Source organism: Aythya fuligula, chromosome 3 (genome assembly GCF_009819795.1).
Source record: "Aythya fuligula isolate bAytFul2 chromosome 3, bAytFul2.pri, whole genome shotgun sequence".
Lineage (NCBI taxonomy): Eukaryota > Metazoa > Chordata > Aves > Anseriformes > Anatidae > Aythya > Aythya fuligula.
In genome coordinates, this window is record NC_045561.1 from 71,626,609 (window position 1) to 71,640,632 (window position 14,024).

The window sequence follows — 14,024 nt, forward strand, 5'->3', positions numbered from 1 at the left end:
GACACAATGGGAAGATTGCCTTTGCCACCCCCAGCTGCTTCAGGTTAGGTGTTTGATCCAGCTCCTGGCTCCACTCAGGACCACCCAAAAACCAGCCCATGTGTCTGAGAGCGCTGTCCAAACTGCCCTGGGGAGCCTGTCCCAGTGCCTGAGCACCCTCTGGGTGCAGACCCTTTCCCTAACCCCATCCTGACCCTCCCCTGTCCCAGCTCCATGCCGTCCCCTCGGGTCCTGTCGTTGTCCCCAGAGAGCAGAGCTCAGCGCCTGCCCCTCCGCTCCCCTCATCCCTCGTGAGGGAGCTGCAGGCCGCCATGAGGCCTCCCCTCGGCCTGCCCTGCCCTGTGCTGAGCACCCCGAGCCCCCTCAGCATCCCCCTTCCCCCTCAGCCTCGGCCGCCATTTTCGGCGGGGCGGGCCGTGCCGTGCCGCGCCTTGCGCTGCGCTGCGTTGCGGGGCGGTTCCGCTGGGCGCTGCCCGCGGTGCGGCGGGGCCGCGGCGGCGATGGGCGGCGCGGAGCGGCCGCAGCCTGCCCGTGCCCATGGCCGTGCCCATGCCCATGGCCGTGCCCATGCCCATGGCCGTGCCCATGTCCGCTTCGCCGCCGGGCCGGGCTCGGCTGCGGGCCCGGAGCTCGCTGAGGTGCCGGCAGCCGGCGGCCGGGAGGGAGCGGCGCTGCGGTGGTGCATCTCCGGGGCGCTGTGCGCTGCCTTCCTGGGGCTGGTGAGCGGGCAGCGGGCAGCGGGAGCGGGGCAGGGGACACCGGGTCCGGGTCCGTGTCCGTGACGCCGGGCGCTGTGTTTCAGGGGATGAGCATCGCCGTGCTGGGGCCCACCTTCCAGAACCTGGCCCAGAACGTGCGCAGGAACGTGTCCGACATCTACTTCGTCTTCGTGGGCCGCTCCCTCGGCTACCTGGGCGGCTCGGTGCTCGGCGGGGTGCTCTTCGACTGCCTCAACGCGCACCTGCTGCTGGGTGAGACCCCCGGGGGTGTGGGGAGACCGCGGGGCGCTGAGCTCGGCCTCCAGCCGCCCCTCGCTGCTGAGGGGCCCCCAGCCCACCCGTCACTGCCCGCTGGTTCATGTAGAGCACACGGGGAACCCGTCCTTTTGATGCCACAGCGCTGAGAAATGGGGATCCGGCTGGCCCCCCACACAGCGCCCTGCCTCGCCAAGCCCCGTCACGCGTTAAAATATTCCCCTGGGTTTGTTTTCGGGTGCTGTACGTGCCCGGGTGTTGCTGCTGCTGCTGCTGTGGGTTTGGGCGTGCTGGTGGCCGGAGGTGTTATAGGGCCGGCAGAAACTTGGGGTTGACCAAAAGGCGCCTTTGCTTTCCATGACAAAAGTATAAACTATGCCCCTTTCTATCAAATAACATCCTTGGTATAGACCCTCCTGCAACACAGAGCCTTGTGTAGTGCCACCGTATGAGATATATAAAAGAAACAGGTGGAACCGCCTCGGTTTTCGGGTTGGACATCGGGACGAGGTTCTTCACCGAGAGGGTGGTCGCACACCGGAGCAGGCTCCCCAGGGACGCAGTGCCAGCACCAAGCCTCTCTGAGTTTAAAAAGCGTTTGGGCTGTGTGCTTAGTCACCTGGTCTGAAGTTTTGGGTGGTCCTGTGTGGTGCCAGGAGTTGGACGCGATGATCGCTGTGGGTCCCTTCCAGCTGGGGATATTCGGTGATTCTGTGCTTTTTATGTGCGCGCAGCTGGAATCGGCTGTGGTGGTGTTTTGAGGCACAGTTCTGCAGGGAAAACCGTGTAAAACTCTTGCCTCTGTTAGAGCTCAGCTGAAGTGTTCATCTTCACATCCCAGATAAAAATATTGAGATTTTGGCTGGAGGACCTTAATCAAATTAGAGCTTATTTAAAGTGGAAAACTTGGTATGCCATCTGTGATTCTGGGAGCTTGCTGCTTGGTTTCTCCCTGTCTATGCAAACATTTAAGGTCTGTAGGAACAGCAGTTTATGATCTTAATGTTTCCTGGGCACATCAAAACTTTCTCCAGTGTTAGGGCCTTGTTCTGATGGAGTTGGGCTGCTCGGCTGCCAGGGCTGCGTTCAATCCAGAAGGCTGATGCTCCCTCCCGAGTCCCATTACCCTCTTGCTCGGGCAGGGGCTCTCAGAGCAGCTGCTGGGGCTCTCCTTTCTCCTCCCTTCCAGACGTTATCACAGAATGGCTTGGGTTGGAAGGGACCTTAAAGCCCATCCAGCTCCAACCCATGGGCAAAGAAAGAAAGAAAGAAACAACAAAACCCTTCACCTGGGGAGATTCAAGCAGAACTCTGCGTCCCTCGAGGGCAGCTCTTTAATCGCCAGGTTGGGTTGGAGAACATGAGAAGCTCCATTTTCCATCGGTAGTGTTTGAACCAAGTCTTTTCATGTCCCTGTATGCCTGCCTCTGGCTGGCATGAGCAGTCACGTCATGTAGCATCTGTGTCTTTTCCTGTTTTCCCCTCACTGCATTGGTTTGTCTTATTTGCCCTTGCTCTGAGATGTTGTTCAGCTTTATTTGTTCTCCTCCCTGATCGTTATTCCTCTGCTCTGGAGCACTCGTAAAGTGGCTTCCCTTTAACTTCCTGATCTTTTTATATCCAGCGGGGTCAGAGGTGTGTATGTCTGACATCTGAGACGTTGCCTCTCATCTCATCATGGAAATAATACACCTGTGGAAGTCAGCATTAGCTTGAAGCAGTTTAGTATTTACTTGTTTTCCTGACGTATCGTGGGGTAGGTGTTTGCGAGTAATGCTTGGAAAATCCATTTCATCTCCAGATTCCTCCTGATTTGATAGCACGGCAAAAACCCAGCCTGAGCTACTGAACCGCCTCGTGTTTCCAGCATGGGAGGGCTGCCTCTGAGAGACTGCTGGCTCCTGTAGTTACACCTCCCAGCCGTCAGCTGGTGAAACTCTGCTGCTGTGCAGGTTTTGAGTACACAGGCTGTCGAGGAGGCTTTTAAGCACCAGTCTTCAGGGGAAGCTCTGAAGTGGGCAGCTGCGGATTTGTCAAGAAGCTGCTTTTCAGCTCTCAGCGAGGCAGCAGGGAAGCTGTCCTCGGTACTCCCCATCTTCATCTTTCCCCCTGTGCAGATCAGTAGCCTGTCAGATTTCTTTGAAGCGTGAATTTCAGGTGTTTCACTAGGGTTCTGGATTTTTCCTTCTATATTTTTTTGTTCCATGTTGGAATTAACCTGAGTTGTTAGTTGCATCTGTCATCATTGATCCTCAAGTATCTGCCACACCAACGATGAAGTTATCTAAGCCTAATACTGTGTACTCAAGGCACTCATTGCAGAATATTTTCCTACAACGGTGTCCATCAGCACACAACCTAACTGCTGAAGGTCCCCCCAAACTTCAATAAAAATAAATTCCATCAGCTGTAGGATATTTTTCAAAACGGCACATGAGCTAGTAGTAGCAACACTAATGCAGTCCAAGAATTGTTGCTAAATTTGTGATGAGACATGTTGTACGTCTACATCTTAAAACATTGCTTGTGCGAGAGCAAAATAAAAATGGAAGTCAGCATTTCTGTAGGGAGGGCACTTACTGGCTGAGGGGAATCGCTTTATGGGATTTTACGAGCTCAGCGACTTTTAAGTGGGGCCAAATCTAATAACTGCAGCATTTATTTGTTTGTTTTGTTCTGTTTGTTAACCCCTCCAGCCCTATCCATGCTTGGAACGACAGTCGGCCTTTATGGCATACCCTGGTGTAAGAAATCCCTGCTGCTGACCGTCCTGATGTCAGTCATTGGAGCTTCCATGGGAGTCCTAGACACAGGTAAGTGACCCCTCGGAGCAGTAGTTCCTTCACTGAACTGATTGGGAACTCACAGCTGACAGTTTTCATGAGCTTGACGTACTTCCTTTGACACATCTGAGATTAGAAGAAGGGAGCTGTTTTATCTGGCCAGGATTCCTGCTGGATTATTCTGCTCCTGAGGCTTCAGTGTTGGTGTCCCTGTAACAGACTCGTTTGGTGTTGGTGTCTCTAGCAGATCTGGGGAGATGGGTGTCTCCTGCTGCCTGGGGACGATCAATGTGCATTACAGTGGGCAATTAGGGGCTTAAAGAAAGTGCTGTGTGCCCCTTAAATGGTGTTTTTCTTTGAATGTACTCACCTACAGGAAGCTAGGAGGGTTGCTGGTCATTAGTGCTAGTTGCAGATGAGGATCAGAAAACAACCAAAATGTGCCAGTGGTGGAGAGAGCTGGAGTTCCTGCACAAGTGGTGGCGCGGCTGCAAGAGGAGGTGATGCCAGCAGCGTGCCAGCTTCAGAGTCATAGAGCAGCTCAGGCTGGAAGGGACCTCAGCTCACCTCATTCCACCCCCTGCCATGGCAGGGACACCTCCCCCCAGCCCAGGCTGCCCAAAGCCCCATCCAGCCTGGCCTTGAGCACCTCCAGGGATGGGGCACCCACAGCTTCTCTGGGCGGCCTGTGCCAGGGCCTCACCACCCTCCGGGTGAAGAATTTCCTCCTAACATCTGATCTCAATCTCCCTTCTTTTAGTTTAAAGCCATTACCTCTTGCCCTGTCATCATCTGCCCATGTGAAAAGGCCTCACCCCTGGTGATGCAGGTTGGTTTTCTGGGCTGCAAGCACACGCTGCTGGCTCACGCCGAGCCTTCTGTCCAGCAGCACCCCCAAATCCCTCTCTGCAGGGCTGCTCTCTGTTGGCATTGAAGGCAGCCTGTCACAGGATCCAGGAGAGAAAAAAGAGCTGTATTTGTTGTGCTAGGATCCTTGCACTTGGCCCCCCGATTCAGATTTCTCCATATGGCACAGTGCTGTGGCCTTAAGGTAAAAATTTCCTCAGTAGGAGCTGCTTGACAGCCAGGCCTCTGAGACAGGGCGGCCTCCCAGCCTGGGCAGGGGTGGCAGGAGAAACTAAACGAGGCAGCAGGGCACAGCTTAGTTAATTTGGAAGAGTATTAGTGGTGGGTGACTGGGGCTGCTGTACTGCAGCACAGGAATTTGATTACTGCCCTTCTTCTCCCGCGTTCTTCTTGCAGGGTATTTAAAAATCTCTCTCAGATCTGATTTTCTAGCATTATTTTTGATCCGAGAGTGCTGCAGTTTGACCTCTGCAGCAACATTTTTGTAAACCTTCGTGCTTCTGGAGCCACAGCTAACCATTTGAACGCAGGTGGGGTAGTCCCTGCTCGTGAGGTGCGAGCGGTGCTTGGGGTTTCCTGGGATGTGTAATGAGACCTTTGATTCCTGGCACTGTGCATTGTTGCTTTTAAAACTTACAAAGATGAGAAGCAGTTAGACTGGCTATTTTGGGGAAAAACAAAAAACAAAACCAAACAAACAAAGAAGTGAATACCCTCTGAAATTGCAGCCGGGCATTGAGCTTAAGGCGCAGCATTGCATTAACTACACTTCTGCACCGTGTGCTTGCTAAAACGGGCAGTATTGCAGACGGAATTTATCATACAGAGGATTTTGTTTTCCTTTTTGAACCGGTGCCTGGTTCGAGGCTGCAGTGACCGCGTCCTGCTCTCTCCCATCTGCAGGTGGCAACGTGCTAGCGCTGAACACCTGGGGGCCGGAGGCCGGGCCGCACATGCAGGCTTTGCACTTCAGCTTCGCCATCGGCGCGTTTGTGGCTCCCATCCTGGCTAAGATGGCACTGGGGAGCTCGGAGCCCCGCGACCTGCCCGTGGGTGAGAAGGGAAACCAGTCTGCCCCGAGACCCGTGCCCACGGCCTCGGCCCCGCTGGCGCTGCGGCACCGCCTGGGGGCCGAGTTCCTGTGGTCCTACGTTGTCATCGGGACCTACCTCCTCGTGGTGTCCTTCTTCTTTTTTATCTTGTATTCCAAGAGCGGCTCAGCTCGAGACAAATCAAAGGCCGCCGTGCAGAAGCACAGGGTTGCCAAGCACCACTACGCCCTTATCGTGCTCCTCTTCCTCTTCTTCTTCTGCTACGTGGGAGCGGAGGTCACGTACGGCTCCTACATATTTACCTACGCCAAGGTCTTCGCCGAGATGAACGAAAACGAAGCAGCCGCCCTCAATTCCGTCTTCTGGGGCGCGTTCGCTGCGTGCCGGGGGGTGGCGATCTTCTGTGCCGCCTGCCTCTACCCGGGCACCATGATCCTGCTCAGCCTCCTCGGCTCCGCCGCCGCCTCCTCCTGCTTGGCCTTCCTGGCGCGGCACGCGGCTTCCCTCTGGGCCGGGACGGCGGTGTACGGCGCCTCCATGGCCACCATCTTCCCCAGCGGCATCTCCTGGCTCGAGCAGTACACGGTCATCCAGGGCAAGGCGGCCTCCCTCTTCGTGGTGGGGGCCGCCCTGGGGGAGATGTGCATCCCGGCGGCGGTGGGGTACCTGCAGGGCCGCTTCAGCCACGTCCCCGTGGTCATGTACACGGCCCTGGCCACCTCCGCCGTGACGGTGCTGCTGTTCCCCGTCATGTACGGGCTGGCCAAAGCCTCTGGGGAGGGCGAGGCCAAAACGAGGGTGAGCGAGAGCGAGGACCGGAAAGCTCTGCTCTCCAATTCGGGGCTCAACGAGGACGAAGAGGACGAGGAGGACGCGGGGGAGTGGAACGAAGCGGACTTCGAGGTGATCGAAATGAACGATACGCTGAGAAACTCTGTGGTAGACACCTCCCGTAAGGGCCCGGGGGACTCGCCGGCCAAAATCTCCCTCCAGCCACATCCAGACGATGCTTCGGGCGAGGCTCCAGCTGGCGGCTCCCCTGGGAGAAAAACCACGAATGCTGACCGGGAGAAGAACGATTAAAGTAAAAACTGTGTGTTTTTTTTCTTCTTTTTTTTCCTTTTTAAATGGAAATTCAACTGAGCTGTAGCTGTTCCTGTAGAGTGGCTCGAGGATCTCCTCATCGTGGTGCCGAGCTGCGTGTTTCATCCCCGTGTTTGTCCGCTCCTTTCTCCTCCTCCAGTTTCGGCCCGCAGCGAGGCGTCTCGGAGCACAGAAGTCCACGAGGATGTGAATGTGGTAACGTGATAAAATTTGTAGGCTATACCGAAAATGTTAAAACACACGAGATGTTTTCTAAACGTCAGGCACGCGTGGAAATAATTTATGCTGTAAAATGAGCTGGCTGGGAAGGAGCTGCTCGGACCACGCAGCTTTTCGGAGGTGGGCGCAGGGTGCGGTTCCGAGCTGCTCGGTCACAAAATGTTCCCATCGGAAAGGAGAGACACCTGCCATCTGTGGTGCTGAGCTTCTTACCTGGTGAAAGACAATCGTGTTTCTACTGCATTGAAATTTGCATGCAACGAGCCAGGGAGTCGAGTTAAATTTCAGGTGATGCCTGGCAGCTGTAGAGGCGTCGTCCTGCTGGCAAATTACATGATTGTCTGGTTCTGCCACTGAGATGAGAAAAAAAATCCAGATTAATTTTTAGGAACTGTGACTTTGGGTCATTTAAAAGTGTCGTGTGGGAAGGGGGGACAAAATGGGTCATATTGATCAGTGGAAGGCTTGGCTCTGATTTAAATGCTTTGAGTTAAATGATGTCGGCAAATCGAAGCTGAAAGTACTTGTGATTGTTGTTATGATTTTAATTACTGCACTACCCCTGAAATCAAGTTTATGAAGAAGATAAGTGCTGGATTAGATACATTAGTGCTGTATTAGGATTGACATAGGGCCGTGAGATTTTAAGCCAGTTGCTTACTTTGAAGTTGTAACAACTTTTCTGGCTCCCCGTGCCAAGACTTTTACATAGCAATATGTAAAAAACAAACAAACAAACAAAAAGAGTGCAAATTTGAAAGTGAGGTGGAATTATTGGTGAGACAATCCCTTCGGGCTGTGCTGTGCCACCGCCTGCCCCAGACCAGGTGGGTCGGTGCCACTCGCCCTTTGTTTCTGTGGGTAGGGACTTGCAGGTAGATTTTTCCTGGAGGAGCAGTTTGGGTTTGTGGATTCGTGGCTGTGAGGGAGGAAGCCCTCAGGAGGAATTGTGTGGGCAGGCACTGCCCTGAAGAACAGAAGCGCAGCAGCTGAGGGCAAAATCTGAAACAGCGCTCTTGCGGTTTATCTACTTGAAAACCAAAATTTGTAAGTTAGTACTTTTTAAAGCTGTATGATCAGAATATGTTTTTTGAAAAAATTGCACTTTTCTTAGCATTTTTTTGCTAAGAACTTTGATTTCCTAACACAAGAAAGAGCTCTAAATGTACAATAGCACAGAATCTTAGATGTTCCGTGTATTTTTAGGTCTATTTTATTCCTTCTCTTGTCCTTTGAGTGTTTGACCTGGAACCTAATGGCTTTTTCCTTTCTTCTAAGAAGTTGATAAGAAGCAGGAATCTACTTGTAGTGAAAACGTTTTTTTTTTTTTTTAAATCCTGAAATCCATGTTAAAGGGCATCCCTGTCCCGCTGCCATAGGTATTTAAGTTCTGTTGCATATTTGCCAGATTCCTCTTTCCTTTTCCTCGTGCGCATACTTCTGCGGCATCTTTTCCAGTGCAATGCATGAACTTGCACTTTTAAACGCTGGTTTGTTTCACTTGCTATGCAAGGGTTTTCGTTGCTGCTTGGAGGTTTTCTAAATGCTTTTAATTATAGGCCCAAATCCTGTTCTTGCTACAGGTGCCAGTGTTTGATCAACAGGAGTCAGTCTGCATGGTCTTACTCAGTCAGTAAGTCTCTTGTAATAATAATAACTGGCGTGGCAGGGAGAGTGATTCACACGAGTGCAGATTAAGATTAGATTTCTTAAAGTTTGCTTTCTTTTTCCCTCCTGCACTCTGCAATAACTGCTTTGTATTTGGAGCCCAGGGAGTGTTATCTGCTGGTACACTGCTGGTGGGGGAAGAGAGGAGAAATAGCGACTGCTTCCACTCTGCTTTTGGGGGATTTTCTTCCACCCCCACGGAGGTCACAGGTTATCCTTTGGGTTCAGCGCAGGGCAACCAGCAGCGGCTACAGAAATGGCGTGTGGCAGTGCTCCGCTGTAGTAGCCCTCCATCTGCTGTAGCTGACTTGATGTGGAGTCCTAACTATGTTTGCAGAATTGATACAAGACCCCATGAATGTCCTAGCTGGAAAATTTACCAAAATACTAAACCTTTGGCTGTCTTTCTGTCTGAATTAGAAGTAACTGTAATTAGCAGTTTAAAAATGGAGCAGTGGGGACTTCTGGTGGTAGGAATCTTTAGTGATTTTACAAAAGTCATGGTAGTATTAAAAAAAAAAAAAAAAAAAAAGGTGTAAGAAACCCACCTGAAGCCAGGAAGATTTTTAAATAATCCCCAGTTCATACAGAACATTTTTGAATGCAGTTTCAAACTGGAATGTCCTGCAGGTAAGATTATTCTCAGGGATAGTTAACAGATGTTGCATAATCAAGTGGTAGAAAACAGAAAATGCAATTAAAGCCCCCCCATTGAGAAATATATAATCTGTGTGTATATAGGCTACGTACTATATATATAGAGATGTGAGTTGTACATATATATTACAACAAATGTAAAAATACTGTTCCAAAAAACAGTTCCTGGCTGACAACACCCACCTAAGGCACTTGAAGTCACGCAGTAAGCATCACTGCTGTTCCCCTTATGAATCCTGAGCGCAGAGCAGAAGGCACAGAGCAGCAGCCTGGAGCACTGAGGTCAGTGCAGCCTTTTACAGAAAGCGAATGGCAAAACCCAGCAGCAGCAGCAGGCTGGCACGGGGCACTTACCTCGGGGTCTTGAGCAGCATCGCATTGGACTGAGACCCAGGAGCCTTTGTCTGGACGACTTCTAAATTGTGAGGTGTCTTTGCCAGGACTTGGAGCCCTCAGGGTCTTAATGCTGGCCTCAGGTGTGAAATGGCACACACCTGCAGAACGCGCTCTCCTTACTCCCTAAATGCAAGGCTTTGAGTGGCGGGGCTGCCCTTCAATGAAAATGTTGTGTTTAACCCAATTTGAGATTACAGCAGCTCTAAGGCGTTTTCAGTGATGAGGCCGGCTCGTAGCAGGTCTCCAGACTTGTTGTTCAAGGCTGCAGCTTTCTTGCTAGTTAATTGGATTTTTGGTGCTCCTCAAGACTTGTTTTAGAATATTAATACTGGTTTTCACGTTTGAATTTCCAACATAAATTACTTCTTGGCATACGTAGTCCTACAGTTCAAGTGAGTCTCTCTTTACAGTGCCTTTTAAGTTAAGGGTAAAATAAGTGTTTAAGCTTTGTGGAGGACCTTCTAAAAGTGTTATGGGCCGAAATTAGTACAGTATAACCTGTATGGCCTTCCTCTTGCCTTGTTTGTGCTAGAAACATCCTAGTGCAGGGGACGAGAGCCGCGGTCAGTGGGTTAGGTATCCGAACTTAACATTTGTATTTTTGTCTATAAAAACAGGAATGGGTTGAAGATGGTCATGTGCACGTTTCCTCCAGTGTTAAAGGTAAAGTCTTAGAGTTAAATGGCACGTAATGTTTTTATTTATCCCTGACTCATCCCCAGATGCTGGACTGTACTGCAGGCACTAAGGCCTCGGTCCTGGCATTTGCACTTTTACTCAGTAAACCACCATACAGTGCTAGAATGCAAGAGCAGGCAAAATTTTGTGCCTTCATGGTGTTTTTTTTTGGATTACTTTGCATAAAAGCTCCTAGCAACCTGCGTATGTTCTGTTCTATATGAGAAGGTTTTATTCTGCTTGTTGTGGGTTACATTGTACTGTACCGCGTGAAATTTAATGGACTGACTCGTATCTTGAATGTAATAAATTCGTAACTGGAGGAGGCACTCAGGTTCCTTTTATGTAAATAAAGTTTTGTTCTATTTTTAAAAGCTACTCTGGACTTCTGAATTTAAAACGTACTCCTGGTTAGACTAATGGAAAACAACTGGAAATGCTTCTCTTCCTGTTCAGAGAAGGCCTCCAGGCATTGATACCGTGGCTTCAGATCACAAAGTTTAGGCTGGAAACCGAATTGTGAATTCTACTCTCAGCAGTCTCACTTACATTGCTCTTCATGTGCATAACGAGGGAGAGAAAGGTGTCTGCAGCTGGGCATTACAAAGAAGAAGCGTGTAGATTTTTACCATATCATTTTATTCAACTTTAATATGGTTTCCATTATTAACTTCTAAAACAAAATGATTTCCAGTTTAGAAAACAATGCACTGACCACATAATTCCTTTTCCATTTTATACAGTTATACAAATATTCTAAATACACATTTTGTCAAGATGGTGGCAAATAAGATTTAACTGTACAGTACATAAGGAAAGAAAATATTTTAAGCATATTTAGAAGCAATAGAAATGTCTATACAAAACAAGCAAAAATGGAATAAAATTTTATATTTAAAGTATTGCAACAGTCCCACAGGTTTGTAACAAAAATGTCTTTGCACAGTTCCTCACAATGCCCCATTAATAGCTAAAGCAAGACAGCAATTTTTAGAAAATAATGTTTCAAAATGCTACACATGATACTACTGTTTGCACAGTCTGATCAAAATAACAATCTACTTGGAATCAAGCAAAACTTAGGAGGAGATATACCAACCAACTTTAAAATTATCTGTATAAAAGTCATTGCACATTATTTTACTCAGTTGTTTGAAAAGTAAAAAAGTGTATTTACAAAATATTTCGCAGACAAAATTATAAAGTGAATGGATAATATATAATAACACGTCTTGATACTGACAGTTCAAGAACACACACTAATGGTTTTATCGTTTCAAGAGGTTTTCAGTGCTCCTTCCTCCAGGAAGTAAACTTGACTTCTACTTTGAAATGGATTTACAAGATGTTACACATAGCTATTTCAACATCAGCATTATAAAACAGTATGTTAGAAACATGAAAGAAAGAAGGAATTTGTACATCTTAAAAAGTGAGCTATTCATAGATCAACAAATGTACTTATTTATTTTTTTTTAATTTAGTTAGGATAAGTGTTCATTATTCTTCAGATAACAAACCCAACAGTTAAAATGGAAATCCTGGACTAGATGAGTTGAAAAAGCACCATGCACAATAGTCTTAGTGTGGTAAACACTGAAAAAAAATAGCACCTGGAATCCTGTAACAGATCGTTTAAAACTGGTCAAGTAGCTGGCGAAGATACGGTGCCTTTGATAATTCTCTGCTCACTCTGGAGAGCTTGAAAAGCACGGGACAGTTCAGGGAGACACACTGGATCTGTCGGTCGAAGCAGCCTGTACAGTTCTTGCATATCTGGATCGCACAGGGAAAAAGCAAACCAGATTATTTTAAACTTATGCAAGGCTACAAGACTACCACGTCCTTGCTGTTTTAGCAGCACAACAGGCAGAGCCCTGCAGGCAGCCAGCACCAAGCTATTGCTGAGCACAGAGGCTGCAGGCAGCTCTCTCCTGCCCCTGCCCAGCAGTTAGTTTCGGTGCTAGCGCCTGGCAGGCAGAAACCTCCTGCTGTGACCTGGGCACGGGTCAGCAGCCTGGCCGCACAGCTGGGTTTTCACTTCTACTCATAGCTGGTGGCACTTGGGAAAACACGCGATGTAGCTGAGTGGATTCAGGTGGGGCAGTGTGGGATACTCCTGGCAATCCTACCCTGTAGAAAAGTTTCCTAGTGGCAACACAAAGCTGCTATTCTGCAGTTACTTGCTGTGCAGGAAAGAGACTTCATTAATAAGCTGCTCCTATTTCAAGATAAGCTTCAATTAGAGCTTTTACTTTCCAGGTCAGAGTCAATCAATCCCAAGACCTAAATAGGAAGGCAGGTCCGACTGTTCTCTTTGTTCATGGAACCGCTCATTAATGTCGCCAACGCTGCCTGAAAGTATTTTTAATGTGAGATACTTGATTGAATAAAATAGCAGCAGGCAGAGTTTTTCCAAAGGTGTTTTTGGAAAACACAATCTGATTAGTTTTCAAGAGACCTCCCCTGCTTTGCTATTTTATTTTTTAACCTTTTCAGTACCTGCCATCCCCAACAGCTTTTCCCAAAAACTCGGTGGTTCGCTTCCCATCCACACCTGTGTTTTATAACACAAGAATTTGGAGCCTTCCTACCATTTGCATCGTTTGAGCAAGAGGTCGAAGTCGTATCAACGAACTCCCTTCCTCTGCTTTTAAAATCAGTTCCTGCCTTTCTTTCCTTGTGAGAATCCTTTGGACCAGCAGCCCCCAGCCAGGCCTGCAGCAGGACTCGGTTGCTGCAGACCAGAAACTCGGGCAGGAGCTGCAGAGGAGCAGCCCCTCAGCCAGGCGGCACACGCTGTGCTGACACCAGCCCCTGCTGACCTTTAGGAACGGGATTTAAACTGGGTTTGTTCTAGGACTGTAACCACCAGCAGAGCCTCAGAAATTACAGCCTCTTCTGGTTCATTTGGAAGAGGCTGGGGCTGGTCTGAAACCATGGGGCCAAACTACATAATACTCAGGACACTTTCAACGTTCAGTTTGTGTCTTGTGAACAAGTCTGTGGCCCTATTCTAGGACAGCGAATTTTTAAGCCAAGTTTTAAAATACCACCAGTGGCATTAAACTGATACATGGGTTTTCTGCTGGCTCTGGATTGTGGATGATCTAGGAGGGCCAAGAATTTGCGCCATGAGGCACATGTAGATCGGGACACACGCTCCTACTGACAGGCTGAGTCACCAAACACCGACTAAAGCTGGATCCCAGCCCTTGCTGCCCTGGCACACGTTGCACTGACAAGAGAGCAAAACCCCTGGTCCTTTGGCGGGGCCGGACCAATCCGCCCAGTTTTAATTTATTCCAGAACAAAAGCAATGTAAAAGGGCGAGCGCACCACAGGAAAACACATCGCCTTCCTTTCCTGTCATTTACAATGCAGATGAGAGCCGCTAGTGCAAAATACGGCAAGAAAATAGAAGTCCACATCTTAGTAATGTGGTATTTATGAATCGAGAATTAAAATGGTTTTCTAGGAACAGAGCCCCATGGGAATATGGCTAATTAATGCCCAGATTACGGGAACATTTATATCCCTGCAATTCAGGCAAGTAATCAAAATGGTTCATGCGCGAGTGCTAAAAATGATTTCAACAATAACAACAAAAATAAACCTAAATATTA

The 14,024-nt window shown here is 49.0% G+C and overlaps 2 protein-coding genes across 2 annotated transcripts in view; one reads left to right on the forward strand and one right to left on the reverse strand.

Annotated features, from left to right (window-relative positions):
• The first annotated feature begins 582 nt into the window (after positions 1-582).
• On the forward strand, positions 583-10,776 carry MFSD4B (major facilitator superfamily domain containing 4B). The gene is made up of 4 exons (XM_032184817.1): positions 583-719; positions 803-971; positions 3,671-3,787; positions 5,528-10,776. Exons 2-4 carry the CDS (start codon positions 806-808, stop codon positions 6,757-6,759), a joined length of 1,515 nt encoding a protein of 504 aa, XP_032040708.1. The 5' UTR covers positions 583-719; positions 803-805; the 3' UTR covers positions 6,760-10,776.
• A 240-nt stretch (positions 10,777-11,016) lies between these two features.
• REV3L (REV3 like, DNA directed polymerase zeta catalytic subunit) overlaps positions 11,017-14,024 on the reverse strand; it is a 116,626-nt gene continuing 113,618 nt past the window's right edge. The window contains exon 32 of the mRNA XM_032184050.1: positions 11,017-12,174. Within this exon, the coding sequence (XP_032039941.1) occupies positions 12,034-12,174 (141 nt within the window). The 3' untranslated portion in view covers positions 11,017-12,033. The remainder of the gene's footprint in view (positions 12,175-14,024) is intronic.

What these genes read in the sequence shown, in the direction of transcription:
- MFSD4B (XM_032184817.1), top strand. Translation starts at nt 806, where the DNA reads ATGAGCATCGCCGTGCTGGGGCCCACCTTCCAGAACCTGGCCCAGAAC. An exon ending in CAACGCGCACCTGCTGCTGG is followed by an intron (nt 972 to 3,670) that starts GTGAGACCCCCG and finishes TAACCCCTCCAG; the next exon opens with CCCTATCCATGCTTGGAACG. An exon ending in CATGGGAGTCCTAGACACAG is followed by an intron (nt 3,788 to 5,527) that starts GTAAGTGACCCC and finishes TCCCATCTGCAG; the next exon opens with GTGGCAACGTGCTAGCGCTG.